The 26,790-nt window shown below is 34.2% G+C and overlaps 1 protein-coding gene across 1 annotated transcript in view; it reads right to left on the reverse strand.

Moving 5' to 3' along the window:
• Positions 1–63: 63 nt before the first annotated feature.
• Positions 64–26,790, reverse strand: part of LOC143250399 (uncharacterized) — a 32,846-nt gene continuing 6,119 nt past the window's right edge. Inside the window, exon 3 of the mRNA XM_076500852.1 lies at positions 64–2,995. Within this exon, the coding sequence (XP_076356967.1) occupies positions 2,651–2,995 (345 nt within the window). The 3' untranslated portion in view covers positions 64–2,650. The remainder of the gene's footprint in view (positions 2,996–26,790) is intronic.

A 26,790-nucleotide genomic window follows, 5' to 3' on the forward strand; every position in this document is an offset into this window, starting at 1 on the left:
AATATCATGCATTACACAAGAATATCTGGAAATAAAAACCATTAGTTGTAATGTATCTTACTCAGTGATGTCGAGAAACACACTTGTAGAGAAATATATATGTATCTTACTATTGTAGTTCCGTCTTTAGGTCTTATAAAAGTGAAAGTCCATTGTAGAGCCGAAAAACAACAACCACTTAGCGATCAGTAGGTTAAAATTGGTGACGGTTATAAATAATAGACTCTGGGGGTGTCTGCCCTGGCAATTTATCACTTCATAAGGTTGAAAGTTCAATTTTATATTCAGGGTACCATGTGGTTCAAAAGATGTTGGATGTGATTCGAACAAAGTGGTCTGTTTGTTGTTCCCATTCAGCATATATAATAATGTATTAACCACACTGTATCTGTTATATCCAATGTCGACGAGTCCTTTCGTCCAGTGCTAGAACTCTAGCCCTGCTTGGATACTACGGGCACGACAATGGTTGGAACGTTTAACTGTTTGTAAACGTTAGGACAAAAGATTCGTTCTAACAATATATTATTTATCTATTCTGATTCATATATTATCATTTATAATTTGTTTATAATCAGTATGCGTATTACTCAAAAGAAGCAACAAAGTAGAGAGCAGGCTATTCTTACTGGTTACATTCACTGGTAGGCCAGAGGTAAGTTAAGAAATAAAAAAAATATATAGAAACTGTTTTCAGTTGTTCAGTTTTCAATTGGTACGAAACGAATGTTTGAAGACTATTTTTAATTAAGTGACCAGCTCTCGTTAATAGGTCGTAACTTAAATATAAGACTTCCAACAGTATCAGTCACTAGCACCCTCGCTATGGACAAAGCGCGTGCAACTTATGTTGTTTTATCTAAACAAACACAAGTTTTTGATTCCGGAACGAGTCACTCGCGTTGGTTGTTATTTTATTCCATAATATTTTAATATATCGCAAGATAAAATAGAAAATACATTTTTAGCACACATGTTAAAGCGCTACCTATTAGATGTTTTAGTAATATAATAATCTGTAGAAAAGAAACTGCCACCGAGTGCAGTGTCCAATGTTTAGTGGACCCGCTTTCAGCTTTTACAAATGTTTTTCGTACCTGACGATGACCGAAGAAAGTCGAAACGTTGTTCGCTCCTCTACGTAAAGTAATTTTCTCAACCCAAACGAGCCGTGTTTACATAAATATTTCTATACGAGTGGGTTTTCTCGTCATCACTGAAATGTTTGTCGTTGTTCAAACTGTGCTCTGGGTACTAGGCATCATTTGTACGCTGGTCTGTTTGAGTTGTCGTTGTTCAAACTGTGCTCTGGGTACTGCGCATCATTTGTACGCTGGTCTGTTTGAGTTGTCGTTGTTCAAACTGTGCTCTGGGTACTGCGCATCATTTGTACGCTGGTCTGTTTGAGTTGTCGTTGTTCAAACTGTGCTCTGGGTACTGCGCATCATTTGTACGCTGGTCTGTTTGAGTTGAGGACGTTTCGTGATACGAGGTCGATTTAACGTACGATTTCAGTTTCATCTCGCACATTTTGGTTTCAGTTTCATCTCGCACATTTTGATTTCAGTTTCATCTCGCACATTTTGGTTTCAGTTTCATCTTGCACATTTTGGTTTCAGTTTCATCTCGCACATTTTGGTTGATCGATGTGAATATTGTACTTAGTTTTAACAACTCTTATAAGTTTATATATATATGATTGAAGCCATGTCACTCAAAGTATAACAGGTTCAATGCCATAAGAGAAGCCAAATACCTTTTATTGTAAAACTAAATGAAAGCTAGAAGCACTTTTATCATACGCGATTAGCACTTTTCGTATTCCCACGCACTTGACTTATATAGTACGAACTTTTGAGATTAGGTTCATTTAAACCCCAAGTACTGTAGACACATATTAAACATGTTTGTATTTATTCTTGGTATTGATGTTTACATAGTTTTGTTAAAACATCATTGAACGTCAACAGAACATTTCACTCGTCTGAGTGCCTTCCTATTCTTCTTATGAGTATCATTTCTAATTCTTAAGTATGATATTTTGTTTAACTTATAGAACTCTCATATGTTGTTAACATGTTCCTATGAATTACTTGTTGTTTTTTAAACCTGATATTGAATCTAAGGTTTATGCAATCACGGAAACAATGGGTTGACAGGAAACAAGAGATAGGGAAAGGTTTATGAAATATTGTATTCTTGGCGTAGTTTTTTGGTTTTACATAAACAGATTAATCTCACAAAAAATAAATAATTATTACGTTTACTGTAACGACTTTAAAAGTTCGTAATAGAATAAATTAAATGAAAGTATAAATATTGTTTTCATCTGTTATCCATAACCATTAGATGTAGATAAGCTGATGAGAAATGAATATAAAAACTGTTTTCAATTGGTCTGTTATCAGTAGGTACGAAACGGATGTTTGAAGATTATTTTAATTAAGTGACCAGCTCTCGTTACCAGGTCATAACATAAAGATAACCCTTTGTTTTCAATGATCAACTTCAGTTAGTCGTGGTTAATTCTACTAAAATCATAAAACTTTCACAGCTGCCAAAACACTCGTGGACAAATTCGTATTTATAGCTGTTTTTGTTTGTTTAACAAATATAGAATATTAACTATAAAACACACCTCAATACCTTCTTAAAATGAAACTTGTGCTGGGAGAAAATCTTTGACATAAATGTAGCCAAGCGAATACAGCCTGTCAATGTTGGCAGGGGGATATACAGGAACAAAATCTTTACGTACATTGGCAGGAGAAAACTCAAGGGGCACATTTTTTAACGGGGCCCGAAAATTAACTGGAATGTGGCCACTAAATGGCGGTAAGGTTGCGGCAACTAGACGATCGTCACTGGGTCTTGGTGTCAGCGCAGCTGGGAGAGAGGTGCTACTTAACGTAGCGCCAGCTGTTGGTCCTCTTCGAAAGTAAGCAATTCCTCGGTGGTTATCAGTGTGGAGAGAATAAGCGAAGTTTCCGTTGTTCTGTAAAAATAAATACAAAATCAAATAAATTAGCTTGAAATCAAATCTTTGTTTATAAACTTTGGATTTATGTATCATTACTACTTCAGATGTCTAAACCTTCCTGTTGTAATGTACCACTAGAATTCAGTTACAAATATTCAAATGATTACTACATCAGATGTCTAAATCTTCCCGTTGTAATATACCACTAGAATTCAGTTACAAATAATCATATGATTACTACTTCAGTTGTCTAAATCTTCCTTTTGTAATGTACCACTAGAATACAGTTACAAATATTTAAACCAATTCCCAATTCCTAAGAACCAAACTGCTAGAATCAGATGTAGTTAAAATAGACAGTCAAATTGTAGTGATAAGGCAGACACAGTTTATTTACAAAATATTCATGTAACAAAGGAACAAAGTGATGTGAGTACAAGTAACACATAATACAAAAATAAATACAACAAATAACACAAACTTTAGTTTTTGCCTACACTGCTGATAACGCAAGCACTACCAGTTCAACCTGCTGTTAACACAAACACAACTTCCACTATAAACTGCTGTTAACACAAACATAACTTGCAGTTCAAACAGTTCTTTACACAAACACTGCTTCCAGTTCAACCAATTGATGAAACAAACACAATTTCCACTATGGACTGTTCCTGAAACAAACACTACTTCCAGTTCAAGGTCCTGCTAACATAAACATTATTTAAAGTTCAAACAGCTGTTGACACAAACACTGCTTCCAGTTCAACCAATTGATGAAACAAACACAATTTCCACCATGGACTGTTCCTGAAACAAACACTACTTCCAGTTCAAGGTCCTGCTAACATAAACATTATTTAAAGTTCAAACTGCTGATAACACAAACACTGCTTCCAGTTCAACCAATTGATGAAACAAACACAACTTCCACTATGGACTGTTCCTGAAACAAACACTACTTCCAGTTCAAGGTCCTGCTAACATAAACATTATTTAAAGTTCAAACAGCTGTTGACACAAACACTGCTTCCAGTTCAACCAATTGATGAAACAAACACAATTTCCACCATGGACTGTTCCTGAAACAAACACTACTTCCAGTTCAAGGTCCTGCTAACATAAACATTATTTAAAGTTCAAACTGCTGATAACACAAACACAACTTCCCCTGTAAACTACTGCAAACACAAACGCTACTTCCAGTTCAAACTGCTGAAATAAACACAACTTGTAGTTTAAGCTGTTGCTAATACAAACGTTACTTCCACTTTCAACTGTTCCTGAAACAAACACTACTTCCAGTTCAAGGTCCTGCTAACATAAACATTATTTAAAGTTCAAACTGCTGATAACACAAACACAACTTCCTGTAAACTACTGCAAACACAAACGCTACTTCCAGTTCAAACTGCTGAAATAAACACAACTTGTAGTTTAAGCTGTTGCTAATACAAACGTTACTTCCACTTTCAACTGTTCCTGAAACAAACACTACTTCCAGTTCAAGGTCCTGCTAACATAAACATTATTTAAAGTTCAAACAGCTGTTGACACAAACACTGCTTCCAGTTCAAGGTCCTGCTAACATAAACATTATTTAAAGTTCAAACAGCTGTTGACACAAACACTACTTCCAGTTCAACCAATTGATGAAACAAACACAACTTCCACTATGGACTGTTCCTGAAACAAACACTACTTCCAGTTCAAGGTCCTGCTAAGATAAACATTATTTAAAGTTCAAACAGCTGTTGACACAAACACTGCTTCCAGTTCAAGGTCCTGCTAACATAAACATTATTTAAAGTTCAAACAGCTCTTGACACAAACACTGCTTCCAGTTCAACCAATTGATGAAACAAACACAATTTCCACTATGGACTGTTCCTGAAACAAACACTACTTCCAGTTCAAGGTCCTGCTAACATAAACATTATTTAAAGTTCAAACAGCTCTTGACACAAACACTGCTTCCAGTTCAACCAATTGATGAAACAAACACAATTTCCACTATGGACTGTTCCTGAAACAAACACTACTTCCAGTTCAAGGTCCTGCTAACATAAACATTATTTAAAGTTCAAACTGCTGATAACACAAACACTGCTTCCACTTCAACCAATTGATGAAACAAACACAACTTCCACTATGGACTGTTCCTGAAACAAACACTACTTCCAGTTCGAGGTCCTAAACTAAACTAAACTAACGTGGCAGGGGTTCAGTTTAGAGAGAGAGAAATCCGAAGAGTTCTCTCTCCAACTGGGGTGTTCAGGAACTTTGTAGTTCCTCTTCGTCCCCTTTCGTGGATTGTTATTAGGATTGAGTGGTGGAGGAATGAATACGTATTGTGACTATTACACTAAAACTAAACTAACCACAAGATCCTGCTAACATAAACATTATTTAAAGTTCAAACAGCTGCTGACACAAACACTGCTTCCAGTTCAACCAATTGATGAAACAAACACAATTTCCACCATGGACTGTTCCTGAAACAAACACTACTTCCAGTTCAAGGTCCTGCTAACATAAACATTATTTAAAGTTCAAACTGCTGATAACACAAACACAACTTCCCCTGTAAACTACTGCAAACACAAACGCTACTTCCAGTTCAAACTGCTGAAATAAACACAACTTGTAGTTTAAGCTGTTGCTAATACAAACGTTACTTCCACTTTCAACTGTTCCTGATACAAACACAACTTCCAGTTTAAGCTGTTCCTGATACAAACACAACTTCCAGTTTAAGCTGTTCCTGATACAAACACAACTTCCAGTTCAAGCTGCTGATAGCACAAACACAACTTCCCCTGTAAACTACTGCAAACACAAACGCTACTTCCAGTTCAAACTGCTGAAATAAACACAACTTGTAGTTTAAGCTGTTGCTAATACAAACGTTACTTCCACTTTCAACTGTTCCTGATACAAACACAACTTCCAGTTTAAGCTGTTGCTAATACAAACACAACTTCCAGTTTAAGCTGTTCCTGATACAAACACAACTTCCAGTTTAAGCTGTTCCTGATACAAACACAACTTCCAGTTTAAGCTGTTGCTAATACAAACGTTACTTCCGGTTTCAACTGTTCCTGATACAAACGTTACTTGCAGTTCAAATTATGGTTTACTCGTGTATAAAGTAACAATTATAAATGCCACTGGTTGAACAACATCCAATGTTTTACATAAGTGTAAAGTAACAGTTATAAATGCCACTGATTGAACAACATACAATGTTTACCAAAGTGTAAAGTAACAGTTATATATGCCACTGATTGAACAACATACAATGTTTTACCTAAGGGTAAAGTAACAGTTATAAATGCCACTGGTTGAACAACATACAATGTTTTAACTAAGTGTAAAGTAACAGTTATAAATGCCACTGGTTGAACAACGTACAATGTTTTACCTAAGTGTAAAGTAACAATTATAAATGCCACTGATTGAACAACATACAATGTTTTACCTAAGGGTAAAGTAACAGTTATAAATGCCACTGATTGAACAACATACAATGTTTACCAAAGTGTAAAGTAACAATTATAAATGTCACGATTGAACAACATACAATGTTTTACCTAAGTGTAAAGTAACAGTTATAAATGCCACTGGTTGAACAACATACAATGTTTTATTTAAGTGTAAAGTAACAGTTATAAGTGACACTGGTTGAACAACATACAATGTTTTACGTAAGTGTAAAGTAACAGTTATAAATGCCACTGGTTGAACAACATACAATGTTTTACCTAAGTGTAAAGTAAAAGCTATTAATGCCACTGGTTGAACAACATACAATGTTTTACCTTAGTGTAAAGTAACAGTTATAACAGTCACTGGTTGAACAACATACAATGTTTTACCAAAGTGTAAAGTAACTGTTATAAATGCCAGTGATGGAACTTTTATTTCTTGTATAGTCAACTGTTATTTTGTTGTTCAGTCCTTATATGTAACAACGTCGCTCAGAAATGTTTTATATAATCTCTTATATAGAGTTTATCTCACAAAGGTTCTTGGCTTTCTCAACCATTTAAAATAATATTGGTGATTTCTAAGTGTTTTTATCATAAAGCTATCAAATGGGCTATGTGTGCTATGCCCACAACTGGCACCGAAACACAATTTTATCGTTGTAATCCTTAAATATGTCGTTGAACCACTTAACGTGCTGTTTGAAAAAGAAAATAGTGTAGAGATACATTTTATCTTGTTTGTTGAAAACGTGTAGTAAACTTGAAATTTCTTGATAGTAGTGATTGAAAGACAAGTTATGTCATGCATTAAATACTATGAAATACTTGTAGAATTAAAATGTTTTTATTTTCTGAATTAGTGAAAACTACAACCTCCACCTTTAAAATGTGGTAATAGTGAGAAATTGTTTCCTGAGAAACTATTTGTAAAATAACCATTATTTCACTTGTTAGACGCAAAATGCAGTTTTTTTCTTTATATTTATTGGCCTTCAGATTTTGGCCAGCAGTGTATGTTTGTATTAGCAATAGTTTGTAGTGGAAGTAACATTTGTGTTAACAGTACCTTGTAGTTTAAGTAGTGTTTGTGTTAACAGAACCTCGTAGTGTAAGTAGTGTTTGTGTTAACAGTAGTTCGTAGTGTAAGTAGTGTTTATGTTGAGAATAGTTTGTAGTGTAAGTGGTGTTTATGTTGTAGTGTATGTAGTGTTTGTTACAGCAGCTTTGTAGTTTTTGTGTTAACAGTAGTTTGTAGTTTAAATAGTGTTTGCTTTAACAGTAGTTTGTAGTTTAAGTAGTGTTTATGTTAACACTAGTTTGTTGTGTAAGTAGTTTTTGTGTTAACAGTAGTTTGTAGTTTAAGTTGTGTTTGTGTTAACACTAGTTTGTCTTTCCACAAATTTACTGAATGTTCCTCTACAGAGAACAAACTGTAATTAAAATCCTATTTATATACAAAATACTCCGCAAACAGTAGAATGTAAAATTTATTTATATATATGTATTATTTTTCTTGGACCTAATAAAATTTCAAGGCCTTCTTGGATCGTTTGATCCCAGCAATGACCTTGGATTTATAGATCCCTTCCATCAGGTGGCTCTGTTAAAAGGTTGTCCTGTGTGACCCACTTTGTCCGAATAATATCGATTTGTTTCTTGTCATCGACTCTTCATCATGAAGACTTCATCGTAACCATCCAATCCATTAGCTTTGGATTTCTCTCTGTCTCTATATCCACCAGACATTCGCCAAATTTATCAGAAAACAAACATAATCATTGAAGTCCTCGACTGTTTCACAAGATCTATAAAGGGATAACATTCATGAACACCCTAGTTTTGGAAAGTGAAAATCCTGTCTGGGAAAAACTAAGTCGCGGACGGTGTTCAGTTAATATTTATAAACATATTAAAACGTATGTTCTTCACACAGTAGGCTTTTCAAGCCTTATTTTCTATCGAAGTAAATCAACGTATCTATTTCATATAGTGGGCTTTAAACAGGTTATATTAACCATAAATAAAATACTGTATGTCCTTCATATATTAGACGTCAAAACAATTACTTTACACGTTACTTTAACATTGTACGTTTCTCAACCAGTTTTGCCTAAAACTGTGAATTTATATCGAAATATAACATTGTAAAAACTGTTATATAATTTATAAGTAAATCATATCACATTTACGCTTAATTATTTAAACTTCGTGATATTAATATTTTCTATAAACATTCCACATCATGTAGAAAAGTTTCTACCTTGTTGTTAGAGGGAGCTGTCATACCTTCAAAGACTAAGTTTCAACAAAAGGTACGATTTTTTTAATTAACACTGTTTCAAATAAAAACAGCTTAACCAAAAGTAACATCAGGAGCTGGTATGTTCTGATGGTTATGATTCAATAAAAACAGCTTAACCATTTGTAACATCAGGAGCTGGTATGTTCTGGTAGTTATGATTCAATAAAAAGAGTTAACCATCAGTAACATCACGAATTGGTATGTTCTGGTGGTTATGATTCAATAAAAACAGCTTAACCATAATTAATATCAGGAGCTGGTATGTTCTGGTGGTTATGATTCAATAAAAAGAGTTAACCATCAGTAACATCAGGAGCTGGTATGTTCTGGTAGTTATGATTCAATAAAAAAGCTTAACCACCAGTAACATCAGAAGCTACTATGTTCTGGTGGTTATGATTCAATAAAAACAGCTCAACTATCAGTAACATTAGGAGCTGGTATGTTCTGGTGGTTATGATTCAATAAAAACAGCTTAACCATTTGTAACATCAGGAGCTGGTATGTTCTGGTAGTTATGATTCAATAAAAACACCTTAACCATTTGTAACATAAGGAGCTGGTATGTTCTGGTAGATATGATTCAATAAAAAGAGTTAACCATAGGTAACATCACGAGCTGGTATGTTCTGGTGGTTATGATTCAATAAAAACAGCTTAACCATAATTAATATCAGGAGCTGGTATATTCTGGTGGTTATGATTCAATAAAAAGAGTTAACCATCAGTAACATCAGGAGCTGGTATGTTCTGGTAGTTATGATTCAATAAAAAAGCTTAACCATCAGTAACATCAGAAGCTGGTATGTTCTGGTGGTTATGATTCAATAAAAACAGCTCAACTATCAGTAACATTAGGAGCTGGTATGTTCTGGTGGTTATGATTCAATAAAAACAGCTTAACCATTTGTAACATCAGGAGCTGGTATGTTCTGGTAGTTATGATTCAATAAAAAAGCTTAACCATCAGTAACATCAGAAGCTAGTATGTTCTGGTAGTTATGATTCAATAAAAATAACTTAATCATCAGTAATATCAGGAGCTGGTGTGTTCTGGTGGTTATAATTCAATATAAATAGCTTAACCATCACTAACGTCAGGAGGTGGTATGTTCTGGTGGTTATGATTCGATAAAAACAGCTCAACTATCAGTTACATAAGGAGCTGGTAAGTTCTGGTGGTTAATTGAATATAAATAGCTTAAACACCAGTAAAATCAGGAACTGGTATGTTCTGGTGGTTATGATTCAATAAAAAAACTAAACCATCGCTAACATCAGGAGCTGGTATGTTCTGGTGGTTATGATTCAATAAAAACAGCTAAACCATCAGTGACATCAGGAGCTGGTATGTTTTGGTGGTTATGATTCAATAAAAATAACTTAACCATCGGTAAAATCAGGAGCTGGTATGTTCTGGTGGTTATGATTCAATAAAAACAGCTTAACCATCAGTAACATCAAGAGCTGGTATGTTCTGGTGGTTAATTCAATATAAATAGTTTAAACATCAGTAAAATCAGGAGATGGTATGTTCTGGTGGTTATGAATCAAGAAATAACTTAACCATCAGTGACATCAGGAGCTGGTATGTTCTGGTGGTTATGATTCAATATAAATAGCTTAACCATCAGTAAAATCAGGAGCTGGTATGTTCTGGTGGTTATGATTCAATAAAAACAGCTCAACTATCAGTTACATAAGGAGCTGGTAAGTTCTGGTGGTTAATTGAATACAAATAGCTTAAACACCAGTAAAATCAGGAGCTGATATGTTCTGGTGGTTATGATTCAATAAAAACAGCTAAACCATCAGTGACATCAGGAGCTGGTATGCTCTGGTGGTTATGATTCAATAAAAACAGCTCAACTATCAGTAACATCAGGAGCTAGTTTGTTCTGTTTGTTATGATTCAATATAAATAGCTTAACCATCAGTAACATCAGGAGCTGATATGTTCTGGTAGTTTTGATTCAATATAAATAACTGAACTATCAGTGATATCAGGAGCTGGTGTGTTCTGGTGGTTTTGTTTCAAGATAAATAGCTTAACCATCTTTAAAATCAGGAGCTGTTATGTACTGGCGGTTATGATTCAATAAAATCAGCTCAAATATCAGTAACATCAGGAGCTGGTATGTTCTGGAGGTTATGATTCAAGAAATAACTTAACCATCAGTGACATGAGGAGCTGGTATGTTCTGGTGGTTATGATTCAATATAAATAGCTTAACCATCAGTAAAATCAGGAGCTGGTATGTTCTGGTGGTTGTGATTCAATAAAAACACCTTTACCATCAGTAATATCAGGAGCTGGTATGTTCTGGTGGTTATGATTCAATATATATAGCTTAACCATCAGCAAAATAAGGAGCTGGTATGTTCTAGTGTTATGATTCAATAAAAACAGCTTAACCATCAGTAACATTTGGATCTGGTATGTTCTGGTGATAATGATTCAATAAAAACAGCTTAACCATCGCAAAAATCAGGAGCTGGTATGTTCTGGTGGTTATAAATCAATAAAAATAACTTAACTATCAGTAATATCAGGAGCTGGTGTGTTCTGGTGGTTTTGATTCAACATAAATAGCTTAACCATAAGTAAAATCAGGAGCTGTTATGATCTGGTGTTTATGATTCAATAAAAACAGCTTAACCATCAGTAACATCAGTTGCTAGTATGTTCTGGTGGATATGATTGAATAAAAACAGCTTAACCATCGGCAAAATCAGTAGCTGGTATGTTCTGGTGGTTATGATTCAATAAAAACAGCTCAACTATCAGTAACATCAGGAGCTAGTTTGTTCTGTTTGTTATGATTCAATATAAATAGCTTAACCATCAGTAACATCAGGAGCTGATATGTTCTGGTAGTTTTGATTCAATATAAATAGCTTAACTATCAGTAATATCAGGAGCTGGTGTGTTCTGGTGGTTTTGATTCAATATAAATAGCTTAACCATCGGTAAAATCAGGAGCTGTTATGTTCTGGTTTTTATGATTCAATACAAACAGCTTAACCATCAGTAACATCAGATGCTAGTATGTTCTGGTGGTTATGATTGAATAAAAACAGTTTAACCATCAGTAACATCAGGAGCTGGTATGTTCTGGTGATTATGATTCAATAAAAATAACTTAACCATCGGTAAAATCAGGAGCTGGTATGTTCTGGTGGTTATGATTCAATAAAAACATCTAAACCATCAGTAATATCAGAAGCTTCTATGTTCTGGTGGTTATGATTCAATAAAAACAGCTTAAACATCAGTAACATCAAGAGCTGGTATGTTCTGGTGGTTATTATTCAATAAAAACAGCTCAACTATCAGTAACATCAAAAGCTGGTATGTTTTGGTGGTTATGTTTAAATAAAAATAGCTTAACCATCGGTAAAATCAGAAGCTGGTATATTCTGGTGGTTATGATTCAATAAAAACATCTAAACCATCAGTAATATCAGAAGCTGGTATGTTCTGGTGGTTATGATTATAAAAAAATCTTAACAATCAGTAACATCAAGAGCTGGTATGTTTTCGTGGTTATGATTCAATAAAAAAGGTAAACCATCACTAACATCAGGAGCTGATATGTTCTGGTGGTTATGATTCAATAAAAACAGCTAAACCATCAGTGACATCAGGATCTGGTATGCTCTGGTGGTTATGATTCAATGAAAACAGCTTAAATATCAGTAACATCAAGAGCTGGTATGTTCTGGTGGTTATTATTTAATAAAAACAGCTTAACCATCAGTAACATTAGAAGCTAGTATGTTCTGGTGGTTATGATTCAATAAAAACAGCTCAACTATTAGTAACATTAGGAGCTGGTATGTTCTGGTGGTTATGATTCAATAAAAACAGCTTAACCATCAGTAACATCAGAAGCTAGTATGTTCTGGTGGTTATGCTTCAATAAAAACAGCTCAACTATCAGTAACATTAGAAGCTGGTATGTTCTGGTGGTTATGATTCAATAAAAACAGCTTAACCATTTGTAACATCAGGAGCTGGTATGTTCTGGTAGTTATGATTCAATAAAAAAGCTTAACCATCAGTAACATCAGAAGCTAGTATGTTCTGGTAGTTATGATTCAATAAAAATAACTTAATCATCAGTAATATCAGGAGCTGGTGTGTTCTGGTGGTTATGATTCAATATAAATAGCTTAACCATCACTAACGTCAGGAGGTGGTATGTTCTGGTGGTTATGATTCGATAAAAACAGCTCAACCATCAGTAACATGAAAAGCTGGTATGTTCTGGTGGTTATGATTCAATATAAATAGCTTAACCATCAGTAAAATCAGGAGATGGTATGTTCTGGTAGTTTTGATTCAATATAAATAGCTTAACTATCAGTAATATCAGGAGCTGGTGTGTTCTGGTGGTTTTGATTCAATATAAATAGCTTAACCATCGGTAAAATCAGGAGCTGTTATGTTCTGGTTTTTATGATTCAATACAAACAGCTTAACCATCAGTAACATCAGATGCTAGTATGTTCTGGTGGTTATGATTGAATAAAAACAGTTTAACCATCAGTAACATCAGGAGCTGGTATGTTCTGGTGATTATGATTCAATAAAAATAACTTAACCATCGGTAAAATCAGGAGCTGGTATGTTCTGGTGGTTATGATTCAATAAAAACATCTAAACCATCAGTAATATCAGAAGCTTCTATGTTCTGGTGGTTATGATTCAATAAAAACAGCTTAAACATCAGTAACATCAAGAGCTGGTATGTTCTGGTGGTTATTATTCAATAAAACAGCTCAACTATCAGTAACATCAAAGCTGGTATGTTTTGGTGGTTATGTTTAAATAAAAATAGCTTAACCATCGGTAAAATCAGAAGCTGGTATATTCTGGTGGTTATGATTCAATAAAAACATCTAAACCATCAGTAATATCAGAAGCTGGTATGTTCTGGTGGTTATGATTATAAAAAAATCTTAACAATCAGTAACATCAAGAGCTGGTATGTTTTCGTGGTTATGATTCAATAAAAAAGGTAAACCATCACTAACATCAGGAGCTGATATGTTCTGGTGGTTATGATTCAATAAAAACAGCTAAACCATCAGTGACATCAGGATCTGGTATGCTCTGGTGGTTATGATTCAATGAAAACAGCTTAAATATCAGTAACATCAAGAGCTGGTATGTTCTGGTGGTTATTATTTAATAAAAACAGCTTAACCATCAGTAACATTAGAAGCTAGTATGTTCTGGTGGTTATGATTCAATAAAAACAGCTCAACTATTAGTAACATTAGGAGCTGGTATGTTCTGGTGGTTATGATTCAATAAAAACAGCTTAACCATCAGTAACATCAGAAGCTAGTATGTTCTGGTGGTTATGCTTCAATAAAACAGCTCAACTATCAGTAACATTAGAAGCTGGTATGTTCTGGTGGTTATGATTCAATAAAACAGCTTAACCATTTGTAACATCAGGAGCTGGTATGTTCTGGTAGTTATGATTCAATAAAAAAGCTTAACCATCAGTAACATCAGAAGCTAGTATGTTCTGGTAGTTATGATTCAATAAAAATAACTTAATCATCAGTAATATCAGGAGCTGGTGTGTTCTGGTGGTTATGATTCAATATAAATAGCTTAACCATCACTAACGTCAGGAGGTGGTATGTTCTGGTGGTTATGATTCGATAAAACAGCTCAACCATCAGTAACATGAAAAGCTGGTATGTTCTGGTGGTTATGATTCAATATAAATAGCTTAACCATCAGTAAAATCAGGAGATGGTATGTTCTGGTAGTTTTGATTCAATATAAATAGCTTAACTATCAGTAATATCAGGAGCTGGTGTGTTCTGGTGGTTTTGATTCAATATAAATAGCTTAACCATCGGTAAAATCAGGAGCTGTTATGTTCTGGTTTTTATGATTCAATACAAACAGCTTAACCATCAGTAACATCAGATGCTAGTATGTTCTGGTGGTTATGATTGAATAAAAACAGTTTAACCATCAGTAACATCAGGAGCTGGTATGTTCTGGTGATTATGATTCAATAAAAATAACTTAACCATCGGTAAAATCAGGAGCTGGTATGTTCTGGTGGTTATGATTCAATAAAACATCTAAACCATCAGTAATATCAGAAGCTTCTATGTTCTGGTGGTTATGATTCAATAAAAACAGCTTAAACATCACTAACATCAAGAGCTGGTATGTTCTGGTGGTTATTATTCAATAAAAACAGCTCAACTATCAGTAACATGAAAAGCTGGTATGTTTTGGTGGTTATGTTTAAATAAAAATAGCTTAACCATCGGTAAAATCAGAAGCTGGTATGTTCTGGTGGTTATGATTCAATAAAAACATCTAAACCATCAGTAATATCAGAAGCTTGTATGTTCTGGTGGTTATGATTCAATAAAAACAGCTTAAACATCAGTAACATCAAGAGCTGGTATGTTCTGGTGGTTATTATTCAATAAAAACAGCTCAACTATCAGTAACATCAAAAACTGGTATGTTTTGGTGGTTATGATTAAATAAAAATAGCTTAACCATCGGAAAAATCAGAAGCTGGTATGTTCTGGTGGTTATGATTCAATAAAAACAGCTTAACCATCAGTAACATCAGAAGCTAGTATGTTCTGGTGGTTATGCTTCAATAAAAACAGCTTAAACATCAGTAACATCAAGAGCTGGTATGTTCTGGTGGTTATTATTTAATAAAAACAGCTAAACCATCAGTGACATCAGGATCTGGTATGCTCTGGTGGTTATGATTCAATGAAAACAGCTTAAATATCAGTAACATCAAGAGCTGGTATGTTCTGGTGGTTATTATTTAATAAAAACAGCTTAACCATCAGTAACATTAGAAGCTAGTATGTTCTGGTGGTTATGATTCAATAAAAACAGCTCAACTATTAGTAACATTAGGAGCTGGTATGTTCTGGTGGTCATGATTCAATAAAAACAGCTTAACCATCAGTAACATCAGAAGCTAGTATGTTCTGGTGGTTATGCTTCAATAAAAACAGCTCAACTATCAGTAACATTAGGAGCTGGTATGTTCTGGTGGTTATGATTCAATAAAAACAGCTTAACCATTTGTAACATCAGGAGCTGGTATGTTCTGGTAGTTATGATTCAATAAAAAAGCTTAACCATCAGTAACATCAGAAGCTAGTATGTTCTGGTAGTTATGATTCAATAAAAATAACTTAATCATCAGTAATATCAGGAGCTGGTGTGTTCTGGTGGTTATGATTCAATATAAATAGCTTAACCATCACTAACGTCAGGAGGTGGTATGTTCTGGTGGTTATGATTCGATAAAAACAGCTCAACCATCAGTAACATGAAAAGCTGGTATGTTCTGGTGGTTATGATTCAATATAAATAGCTTAACCATCAGTAAAATCAGGAGATGGTATGTTCTGGTGGTTATGATTCAATGAAAAAACTAAACCATCAGTAATATCAGGAGCTGGTATGTTCTAGTGGTTATCATTCAATAAAAATAACTGAACCATCAGTAATATCAGGAGCTGGTGTGTTCTGGTGGTTTCATTCAAGATAAATAGCTTAACCATCGGTAAAATCATGAGCTGTTATGTACTGGCAGTTATGATTCAATAAAACAGCTCAATTATCAATAACATAAGGAGCTGGTATGTTCTGGTGGTTATGATTCAAGAAATAACTTAACCATCAGTGACATCAGGAGCTGGTATGTTCTGGTGGTTATGATTCAATAAAAACAGCTCAACTATCAGTTACATAAGGAGCTGGTAAGTTCTGGTGGTTAATTGAATATAAATAGCTTAAACACCAGTAAAATCAGGAACTGGTATGTTCTGGTGGTTATGATTCAATAAAAAAACTAAACCATCACTAACATCAGGAGCTGGTATGTTCTAGTGGTTATGATTCAATAAAAATAACTTAACCATCGGTAAAATCAGGAGCTGGTATGTTCTGGTGGTTATGATTCAATAAAACAGCTTAACCATCAGTAACATCAAGAGCTGGTATGTTTTGGTGGTTAATTCAATATAAATAGCTTAAACATCAGTAAAATCAGGAGATGGTATGTTCTGGTGGTTATGATTCAGTAAAAACATATTTACCATCAGTAAAATCAGGAGCTGGTATGTTCTGGTGGTTATGATTCAATAAAATAGCTAAACCATCAGTAACATCAGGATCTGGTATGTTATGGTGGTTATGATTCAATAAAAATAACTTAACCATCGGTAAAATCAGGAGCTGGTATGTTTTGGTGGTTATGATTCAATATAAATAGCTTAACCATCAGTAAAATCAGGAGCTGGTATGTTCTGGTGGTTATGATTCAATAAAAACAGCTCAACCATCAGTAACATCAGGAGCTAGTATGTTCTGTTGGTTATGATTATATAAATAGCTTAACCATCAGTAACATCAGGAGCTGGTATGTTCTGTTGGTTATTATTCAATAAAAACAGCTTAACCATAAGTAACATCAAGAGCTGGTATGTTCTGGTGGTTGTGATTCAATAAAAAGAGCTCAACTATCAGTAACATCAGGAGCTGGTATGTTCTGGTGGTTTTGATTCAATATAAATAACTTAACTATCAGTAATATCAGGAGCTGGTGTGTTCTGGTGGTTTTGATTCAATATAAATAGCTTAACCATAAGTAAAATAAGGAGCTGTTATGATCTGGTGGTTATGATTCAATAAAAACAGCTTAACCATCAGTAACATCAGGAGCTAGTATGTTCTGTTGGTTATGATTATATAAATAGCTTAACCATCAGTAACATCAGGAGCTGGTATGTTCTGGTAGTTATGATTCAATAAAAAAGCTTAACCATCAGTAACATCAGAAGCTAGTATGTTCTGGTAGTTATGATTCAATAAAAATAACTTAATCATCAGTAATATCAGGAGCTGGTGTGTTCTGGTGGTTATGATTCAATATAAATAGCTTAACCATCACTAACGTCAGGAGGTGGTATGTTCTGGTGGTTATGATTCGATAAAAACAGCTCAACCATCAGTAACATGAAAAGCTGGTATGTTCTGGTGGTTATGATTCAATATAAATAGCTTAACCATCAGTAAAATCAGGAGATGGTATGTTCTGGTAGTTTTGATTCAATATAAATAGCTTAACTATCAGTAATATCAGGAGCTGGTGTGTTCTGGTGGTTTTGATTCAATATAAATAGCTTAACCATCGGTAAAATCAGGAGCTGTTATGTTCTGGTTTTTATGATTCAATACAAACAGCTTAACCATCAGTAACATCAGATGCTAGTATGTTCTGGTGGTTATGATTGAATAAAAACAGTTTAACCATCAGTAACATCAGGAGCTGGTATGTTCTGGTGATTATGATTCAATAAAAATAACTTAACCATCGGTAAAATCAGGAGCTGGTATGTTCTGGTGGTTATGATTCAATAAAAACATCTAAACCATCAGTAATATCAGAAGCTTCTATGTTCTGGTGGTTATGATTCAATAAAAACAGCTTAAACATCAGTAACATCAAGAGCTGGTATGTTCTGGTGGTTATTATTCAATAAAAACAGCTCAACTATCAGTAACATGAAAAGCTGGTATGTTTTGGTGGTTATGTTTAAATAAAAATAGCTTAACCATCGGTAAAATCAGAAGCTGGTATGTTCTGGTGGTTATGATTCAATAAAAACATCTAAACCATCAGTAATATCAGAAGCTTGTATGTTCTGGTGGTTATGATTCAATAAAAACAGCTTAAACATCAGTAACATCAAGAGCTGGTATGTTCTGGTGGTTATTATTCAATAAAAACAGCTCAACTATCAGTAACATCAAAAACTGGTATATTTTGGTGGTTATGATTAAATAAAAATAGCTTAACCATCGGAAAAATCAGAAGCTGGTATGTTCTGGTGGTTATGATTCAATAAAAACAGCTTAACCATCAGTAACATCAGAAGCTAGTATGTTCTGGTGGTTATGCTTCAATAAAAACAGCTTAAACATCAGTAACATCAAGAGCTGGTATGTTCTGGTGGTTATTATTTAATAAAAACAGCTAACCATCAGTGACATCAGGATCTGGTATGCTCTGGTGGTTATGATTCAATGAAAACAGCTTAAATATCAGTAACATCAAGAGCTGGTATGTTCTGGTGGTTATTATTTAATAAAAACAGCTTAACCATCAGTAACATTAGAAGCTAGTATGTTCTGGTGGTTATGATTCAATAAAACAGCTCAACTATTAGTAACATTAGAGCTGGTATGTTCTGGTGGTTATGATTCAATAAAAACAGCTTAACCATCAGTAACATCAGAAGCTAGTATGTTCTGGTGGTTATGCTTCAATAAAAACAGCTCAACTATCAGTAACATTAGGAGCTGGTATGTTCTGGTGGTTATGATTCAATAAAAACAGCTTAACCATTTGTAACATCAGGAGCTGGTATGTTCTGGTAGTTATGATTCAATAAAAAAGCTTAACCATCAGTAACATCAGAAGCTAGTATGTTCTGGTAGTTATGATTCAATAAAAATAACTTAATCATCAGTAATATCAGGAGCTGGTGTGTTCTGGTGGTTATGATTCAATATAAATAGCTTAACCATCACTAACGTCAGGAGGTGGTATGTTCTGGTGGTTATGATTCGATAAAAACAGCTCAACCATCAGTAACATGAAAAGCTGGTATGTTCTGGTGGTTATGATTCAATATAAATAGCTTAACCATCAGTAAAATCAGGAGATGGTATGTTCTGGTGGTTATGATTCAATGAAAAAACTAAACCATCAGTAATATCAGGAGCTGGTATGTTCTAGTGGTTATCATTCAATAAAAATAACTGAACCATCAGTAATATCAGGAGCTGGTGTGTTCTGGTGGTTTTCATTCAAGATAAATAGCTTAACCATCGGTAAAATCATGAGCTGTTATGTACTGGCAGTTATGATTCAATAAAAACAGCTCAATTATCAATAACATAAGGAGCTGGTATGTTCTGGTGGTTATGATTCAAGAAATAACTTAACCATCAGTGACATCAGGAGCTGGTATGTTCTGGTGGTTATGATTCAATAAAAACAGCTCAACTATCAGTTACATAAGGAGCTGGTAAGTTCTGGTGGTTAATTGAATATAAATAGCTTAAACACCAGTAAAATCAGGAACTGGTATGTTCTGGTGGTTATGATTCAATAAAAAAACTAAACCATCACTAACATCAGGAGCTGGTATGTTCTAGTGGTTATGATTCAATAAAAATAACTTAACCATCGGTAAAATCAGGAGCTGGTATGTTCTGGTGGTTATGATTCAATAAAACAGCTTAACCATCAGTAACATCAAGAGCTGGTATGTTTTGGTGGTTAATTCAATATAAATAGCTTAAACATCAGTAAAATCAGGAGATGGTATGTTCTGGTGGTTATGATTCAGTAAAAACATATTTACCATCAGTAAAATCAGGAGCTGGTATGTTCTGGTGGTTATGATTCAATAAAATAGCTAAACCATCAGTAACATCAGGATCTGGTATGTTATGGTGGTTATGATTCAATAAAAATAACTTAACCATCGGTAAAATCAGGAGCTGGTATGTTTTGGTGGTTATGATTCAATATAAATAGCTTAACCATCAGTAAAATGAGGAGCTGGTATGTTCTGGTGGTTATGATTCAATAAAAACAGCTCAACCATCAGTAACATCAGGAGCTAGTATGTTCTGTTGGTTATGATTATATAAATAGCTTAACCATCAGTAACATCAGGAGCTGGTATGTTCTGTTGGTTATTATTCAATAAAAACAGCTTAACCATAAGTAACATCAAGAGCTGGTATGTTCTGGTGGTTGTGATTCAATAAAAAGAGCTCAACTATCAGTAACATCAGGAGCTGGTATGTTCTGGTGGTTTTGATTCAATATAAATAACTTAACTATCAGTAATATCAGGAGCTGGTGTGTTCTGGTGGTTTTGATTCAATATAAATAGCTTAACCATAAGTAAAATAAGGAGCTGTTATGATCTGGTGGTTATGATTCAATAAAAACAGCTTAACCATCAGTAACATCAAGAGCTGGTATGTTCTGGTGGTTGTGATTCAATAAAAAGAGCTCAACTATCAGTAACATCAGGAGCTGGTATGTTCTGGTGGTTTTGATTCAATATAAATAGCTTAACTATCATTAATATCAGGAGCTTATATGTTCTGGTTGTTAATTCAATATAAATAGCTTAAACATCAGTAACATTAAGAGCTGGTATGTTCTGGTTGTTATGATTCAATAAAAAAGCTAAACCATCAGTAACATGAGGATCTGGTATGTTCTGGTGGTTATGATTCAATAAAAACAGCTAAACCATCAGTAACATCAGGAGCTGATATTTTCTGTTGGTTATGATTCATTAAAAACAGCTAAACCATCAGTGACATCAGGAGCTGGTAGATTCTGGTAGTTATGATTCAATAAAAATAACTTAACCATCGGTAAAATCAGGAGCTGGTATGTTCTGGTTTTTATGATTCAATACAAACAGCTTAACCATCAGTATCATCAATAGCTGGTATGTTCTGCTGGTTATGATTCAGTAAAAACACCTTTACCATCAGTAATATCAGGAGCTGGTATGTTCTGGTGGTTATGATTCAATATAAATAGTTTAACCATAAGTAAAATCAGGAGCTGGTATGTTCTGGTGGTTATGATTCAATAAAAACAGCTCAACTATCAGTAACATCAGGAGCTAGTATGTTCTGTTCGTTATGATTCAATATAAATAGCTTAACCATGAGTAACATCAGGAGCTGGTATGTTCTGTTGGTTATTATTCAATAAAAACAGCTTATCCATGAGTAACATCAAGAGCTGGTATGTTCTGGTGGTTATGATTCAATAAAAAGAGCTTAACCATCGGTAAAATCCGAAGCTGGAATGTTCTGGTGGTTATGATTGAATAAAAATAACTTAACCATCGGTAAAATCAGGAGCAGGTATGTTCTGGTGGTTATGATTCAATAAAAACACCTTAACCATCAATAACATCACGAGCTGGTATGTTCTGGTAGTTATGATTCAATAAAAAGAGCTCAACTATCAGTGACATCAGGAGCTGGTATGTTCTGGTGGTTATTATTCAATAAAAACAGCTAAACCATCACTGACATCAGGAGGTGGTATGCTCTGGTAGTTATGATTGAAAAAAGAGCTTAACCATCGGTAAAACCCGAAGATGATATGTTCTGGTGGTTATGATTCAATAAAAATAACCTAACCATCGGTAAAATCAGGAGCTGGTATGTTCTGGTTTTTATGATTCAATACAAACAGCTTAACCATCAGTATCATCAATAGCTGGTATGTTCTGGTGGTTATGATTCAGTAAAAACACCTTTACCATCAGTATCATCAATAGCTGGTATGTTCTGGTGGTTATGATTAAACAAAAACACCTTAACCATCAATAACATCACGAGCTGGTATGTTCTGGTAGTTATGATTCAATAAAAAGAGCTCATCTATCAGTGACATTAGGAGCTGGTATGTTCTGTTGGTTATTATTCAATAAAAAGAGCTTAACCATCAGTAACATTAAGAGCTGGTATGTTCTGGTGGTTATGATTCAATATAAATAATTTAAGCATCAGTAAAATCAGGAGCTGGTATGTTCTGGTGGTTATGATTCAATAAAAACAGCTCAACTATCAGTAACATCAGGAGCTGGTATGTTCTTGTGGTTATGATTCAATAACAAAAAGCTTAACTATCAGTAATATCAAAAGCTGGTATGTTCTGGTGGTTCTGATTCAATAAAAAGAGCTCAACTATCAGTAATATCAGGAGCTGGTATGTTCTGGTGGTTACGATTCATTAAAAATAACTTAACAATCAGTAATATCAGGACTTGGTGTGTGCTGGTAGTTTTGATTCAATATAATTGGCTTAACCATCGGAAAATCAAAAGCTGGTATGTTCTGATGGTTATGATTCAATAAAAATAACTTAACCATCGGTAAAATCAGGAGCTGGTATGTACTGGTGGTTATGATTCAATAAAAACATCTACCAATCGGTAAAATCAAAAGCTGGTATGTTCTGATGGTAAATATTCAATAAAAACAGCTTAACCATCGGTAGAATTAGGATCTGGTATGTTCTGGTGGTTATGATTCAATAAAAATAACTTAACCATCGGTAAAATCAGGAGCTGATATGTTTTGGTTTTTATGATTCAATACAAACAGCTTAACCATCAGTATCATCAATAGCTGGTATGTTCTGGTGGTTATGATTAAATAAAAACACCTTAACCATCAATAACATCACGAGCTGGTATGTTCTGGTAGTTATGATTCAATGAAAAAGCTAAACCATCAGTAATATCAGGAGCTGGTATGTTCTAGTGGTTATCATTCAATAAAAATAACTGAACCATCAGTAATATCAGGAGCTGGTGTGTTCTGGTGGTTTTCATTCAAGATAAATAGCTTAACCATCGGTAAAATCATGAGCTGTTATGTACTGGCAGTTATGATTCAATAAAAACAGCTCAATTATCAATAACATAAGGAGCTGGTATGTTCTGGTGGTTATGATTCAAGAAATAACTTAACCATCAGTGACATCAGGAGCTGGTATGTTCTGGTGGTTATGATTCAATAAAAACAGCTCAACTATCAGTTACATAAGGAGCTGGTAAGTTCTGGTGGTTAATTGAATATAAATAGCTTAAACACCAGTAAAATCAGGAACTGGTATGTTCTGGTGGTTATGATTCAATAAAAAAACTAAACCATCACTAACATCAGGAGCTGGTATGTTCTAGTGGTTATGATTCAATAAAAATAACTTAACCATCGGTAAAATCAGGAGCTGGTATGTTCTGGTGGTTATGATTCAATAAAACAGCTTAACCATCAGTAACATCAAGAGCTGGTATGTTTTGGTGGTTAATTCAATATAAATAGCTTAAACATCAGTAAAATCAGGAGATGGTATGTTCTGGTGGTTATGATTCAGTAAAAACATATTTACCATCAGTAAAATCAGGAGCTGGTATGTTCTGGTGGTTATGATTCAATAAAATAGCTAAACCATCAGTAACATCAGGATCTGGTATGTTATGGTGGTTATGATTCAATAAAAATAACTTAACCATCGGTAAAATCAGGAGCTGGTATGTTTTGGTGGTTATGATTCAATATAAATAGCTTAACCATCAGTAAAATCAGGAGCTGGTATGTTCTGGTGGTTATGATTCAATAAAAACAGCTCAACCATCAGTAACATCAGGAGCTAGTATGTTCTGTTGGTTATGATTATATAAATAGCTTAACCATCAGTAACATCAGGAGCTGGTATGTTCTGTTGGTTATTATTCAATAAAAACAGCTTAACCATAAGTAACATCAAGAGCTGGTATGTTCTGGTGGTTGTGATTCAATAAAAAGAGCTCAACTATCAGTAACATCAGGAGCTGGTATGTTCTGGTGGTTTTGATTCAATATAAATAACTTAACTATCAGTAATATCAGGAGCTGGTGTGTTCTGGTGGTTTTGATTCAATATAAATAGCTTAACCATAAGTAAAATAAGGAGCTGTTATGATCTGGTGGTTATGATTCAATAAAAACAGCTTAACCATCAGTAACATCAAGAGCTGGTATGTTCTGGTGGTTGTGATTCAATAAAAAGAGCTCAACTATCAGTAACATCAGGAGCTGGTATGTTCTGGTGGTTTTGATTCAATATAAATAGCTTAACTATCATTAATATCAGGAGCTTATATGTTCTGGTTGTTAATTCAATATAAATAGCTTAAACATCAGTAACATTAAGAGCTGGTATGTTCTGGTTGTTATGATTCAATAAAAAAGCTAAACCATCAGTAACATGAGGATCTGGTATGTTCTGGTGGTTATGATTCAATAAAAACAGCTAAACCATCAGTAACATCAGGAGCTGATATTTTCTGTTGGTTATGATTCATTAAAAACAGCTAAACCATCAGTGACATCAGGAGCTGGTAGATTCTGGTAGTTATGATTCAATAAAAATAACTTAACCATCGGTAAAATCAGGAGCTGGTATGTTCTGGTTTTTATGATTCAATACAAACAGCTTAACCATCAGTATCATCAATAGCTGGTATGTTCTGCTGGTTATGATTCAGTAAAAACACCTTTACCATCAGTAATATCAGGAGCTGGTATGTTCTGGTGGTTATGATTCAATATAAATAGTTTAACCATAAGTAAAATCAGGAGCTGGTATGTTCTGGTGGTTATGATTCAATAAAACAGCTCAACTATCAGTAACATCAGGAGCTAGTATGTTCTGTTCGTTATGATTCAATATAAATAGCTTAACCATGAGTAACATCAGGAGCTGGTATGTTCTGTTGGTTATTATTCAATAAAAACAGCTTATCCATGAGTAACATCAAGAGCTGGTATGTTCTGGTGGTTATGATTCAATAAAAAGAGCTTAACCATCGGTAAAATCCGAAGCTGGAATGTTCTGGTGGTTATGATTGAATAAAAATAACTTAACCATCGGTAAAATCAGGAGCAGGTATGTTCTGGTGGTTATGATTCAATAAAAACACCTTAACCATCAATAACATCACGAGCTGGTATGTTCTGGTAGTTATGATTCAATAAAAAGAGCTCAACTATCAGTGACATCAGGAGCTGGTATGTTCTGGTGGTTATTATTCAATAAAAACAGCTAAACCATCACTGACATCAGGAGGTGGTATGCTCTGGTAGTTATGATTGAAAAAAGAGCTTAACCATCGGTAAAACCCGAAGATGATATGTTCTGGTGGTTATGATTCAATAAAAATAACCTAACCATCGGTAAAATCAGGAGCTGGTATGTTCTGGTTTTTATGATTCAATACAAACAGCTTAACCATCAGTATCATCAATAGCTGGTATGTTCTGGTGGTTATGATTCAGTAAAAACACCTTTACCATCAGTATCATCAATAGCTGGTATGTTCTGGTGGTTATGATTAAACAAAACACCTTAACCATCAATAACATCACGAGCTGGTATGTTCTGGTAGTTATGATTCAATAAACAGAGCTCATCTATCAGTGACATTAGGAGCTGGTATGTTCTGTTGGTTATTATTCAATAAAAAGAGCTTAACCATCAGTAACATTAAGAGCTGGTATGTTCTGGTGGTTATGATTCAATATAAATAATTTAAGCATCAGTAAAATCAGGAGCTGGTATGTTCTGGTGGTTATGATTCAATAAAAACAGCTCAACTATCAGTAACATCAGGAGCTGGTATGTTCTTGTGGTTATGATTCAATAACAAAAAGCTTAACTATCAGTAATATCAAAAGCTGGTATGTTCTGGTGGTTCTGATTCAATAAAAAGAGCTCAACTATCAGTAATATCAGGAGCTGGTATGTTCTGGTGGTTACGATTCATTAAAAATAACTTAACAATCAGTAATATCAGGACTTGGTGTGTGCTGGTAGTTTTGATTCAATATAATTGGCTTAACCATCGGAAAATCAAAAGCTGGTATGTTCTGATGGTTATGATTCAATAAAAATATTTAACCATCGGTAAAATCAGGAGCTGGTATGTACTGGTGGTTATGATTCAATAAAAACATCTACCAATCGGTAAAATCAAAAGCTGGTATGTTCTGATGGTAAATATTCAATAAAAACAGCTTAACCATCGGTAGAATTAGGATCTGGTATGTTCTGGTGGTTATGATTCAATAAAAATAACTTAACCATCGGTAAAATCAGGAGCTGATATGTTTTGGTTTTTATGATTCAATACAAACAGCTTAACCATCAGTATCATCAATAGCTGGTATGTTCTGGTGGTTATGATTAAATAAAAACACCTTAACCATCAATAACATCACGAGCTGGTATGTTCTGGTAGTTATGATTCAATAAAAAGAGCTTAACCATCAGTAACATCAGGAGCTGGTATGTTCTGTTGGTTATTATCCAATAAAAAAAGCTAAACCA

Source organism: Tachypleus tridentatus, chromosome 5 (genome assembly GCF_004210375.1).
Source record: "Tachypleus tridentatus isolate NWPU-2018 chromosome 5, ASM421037v1, whole genome shotgun sequence".
Lineage (NCBI taxonomy): Eukaryota > Metazoa > Arthropoda > Merostomata > Xiphosura > Limulidae > Tachypleus > Tachypleus tridentatus.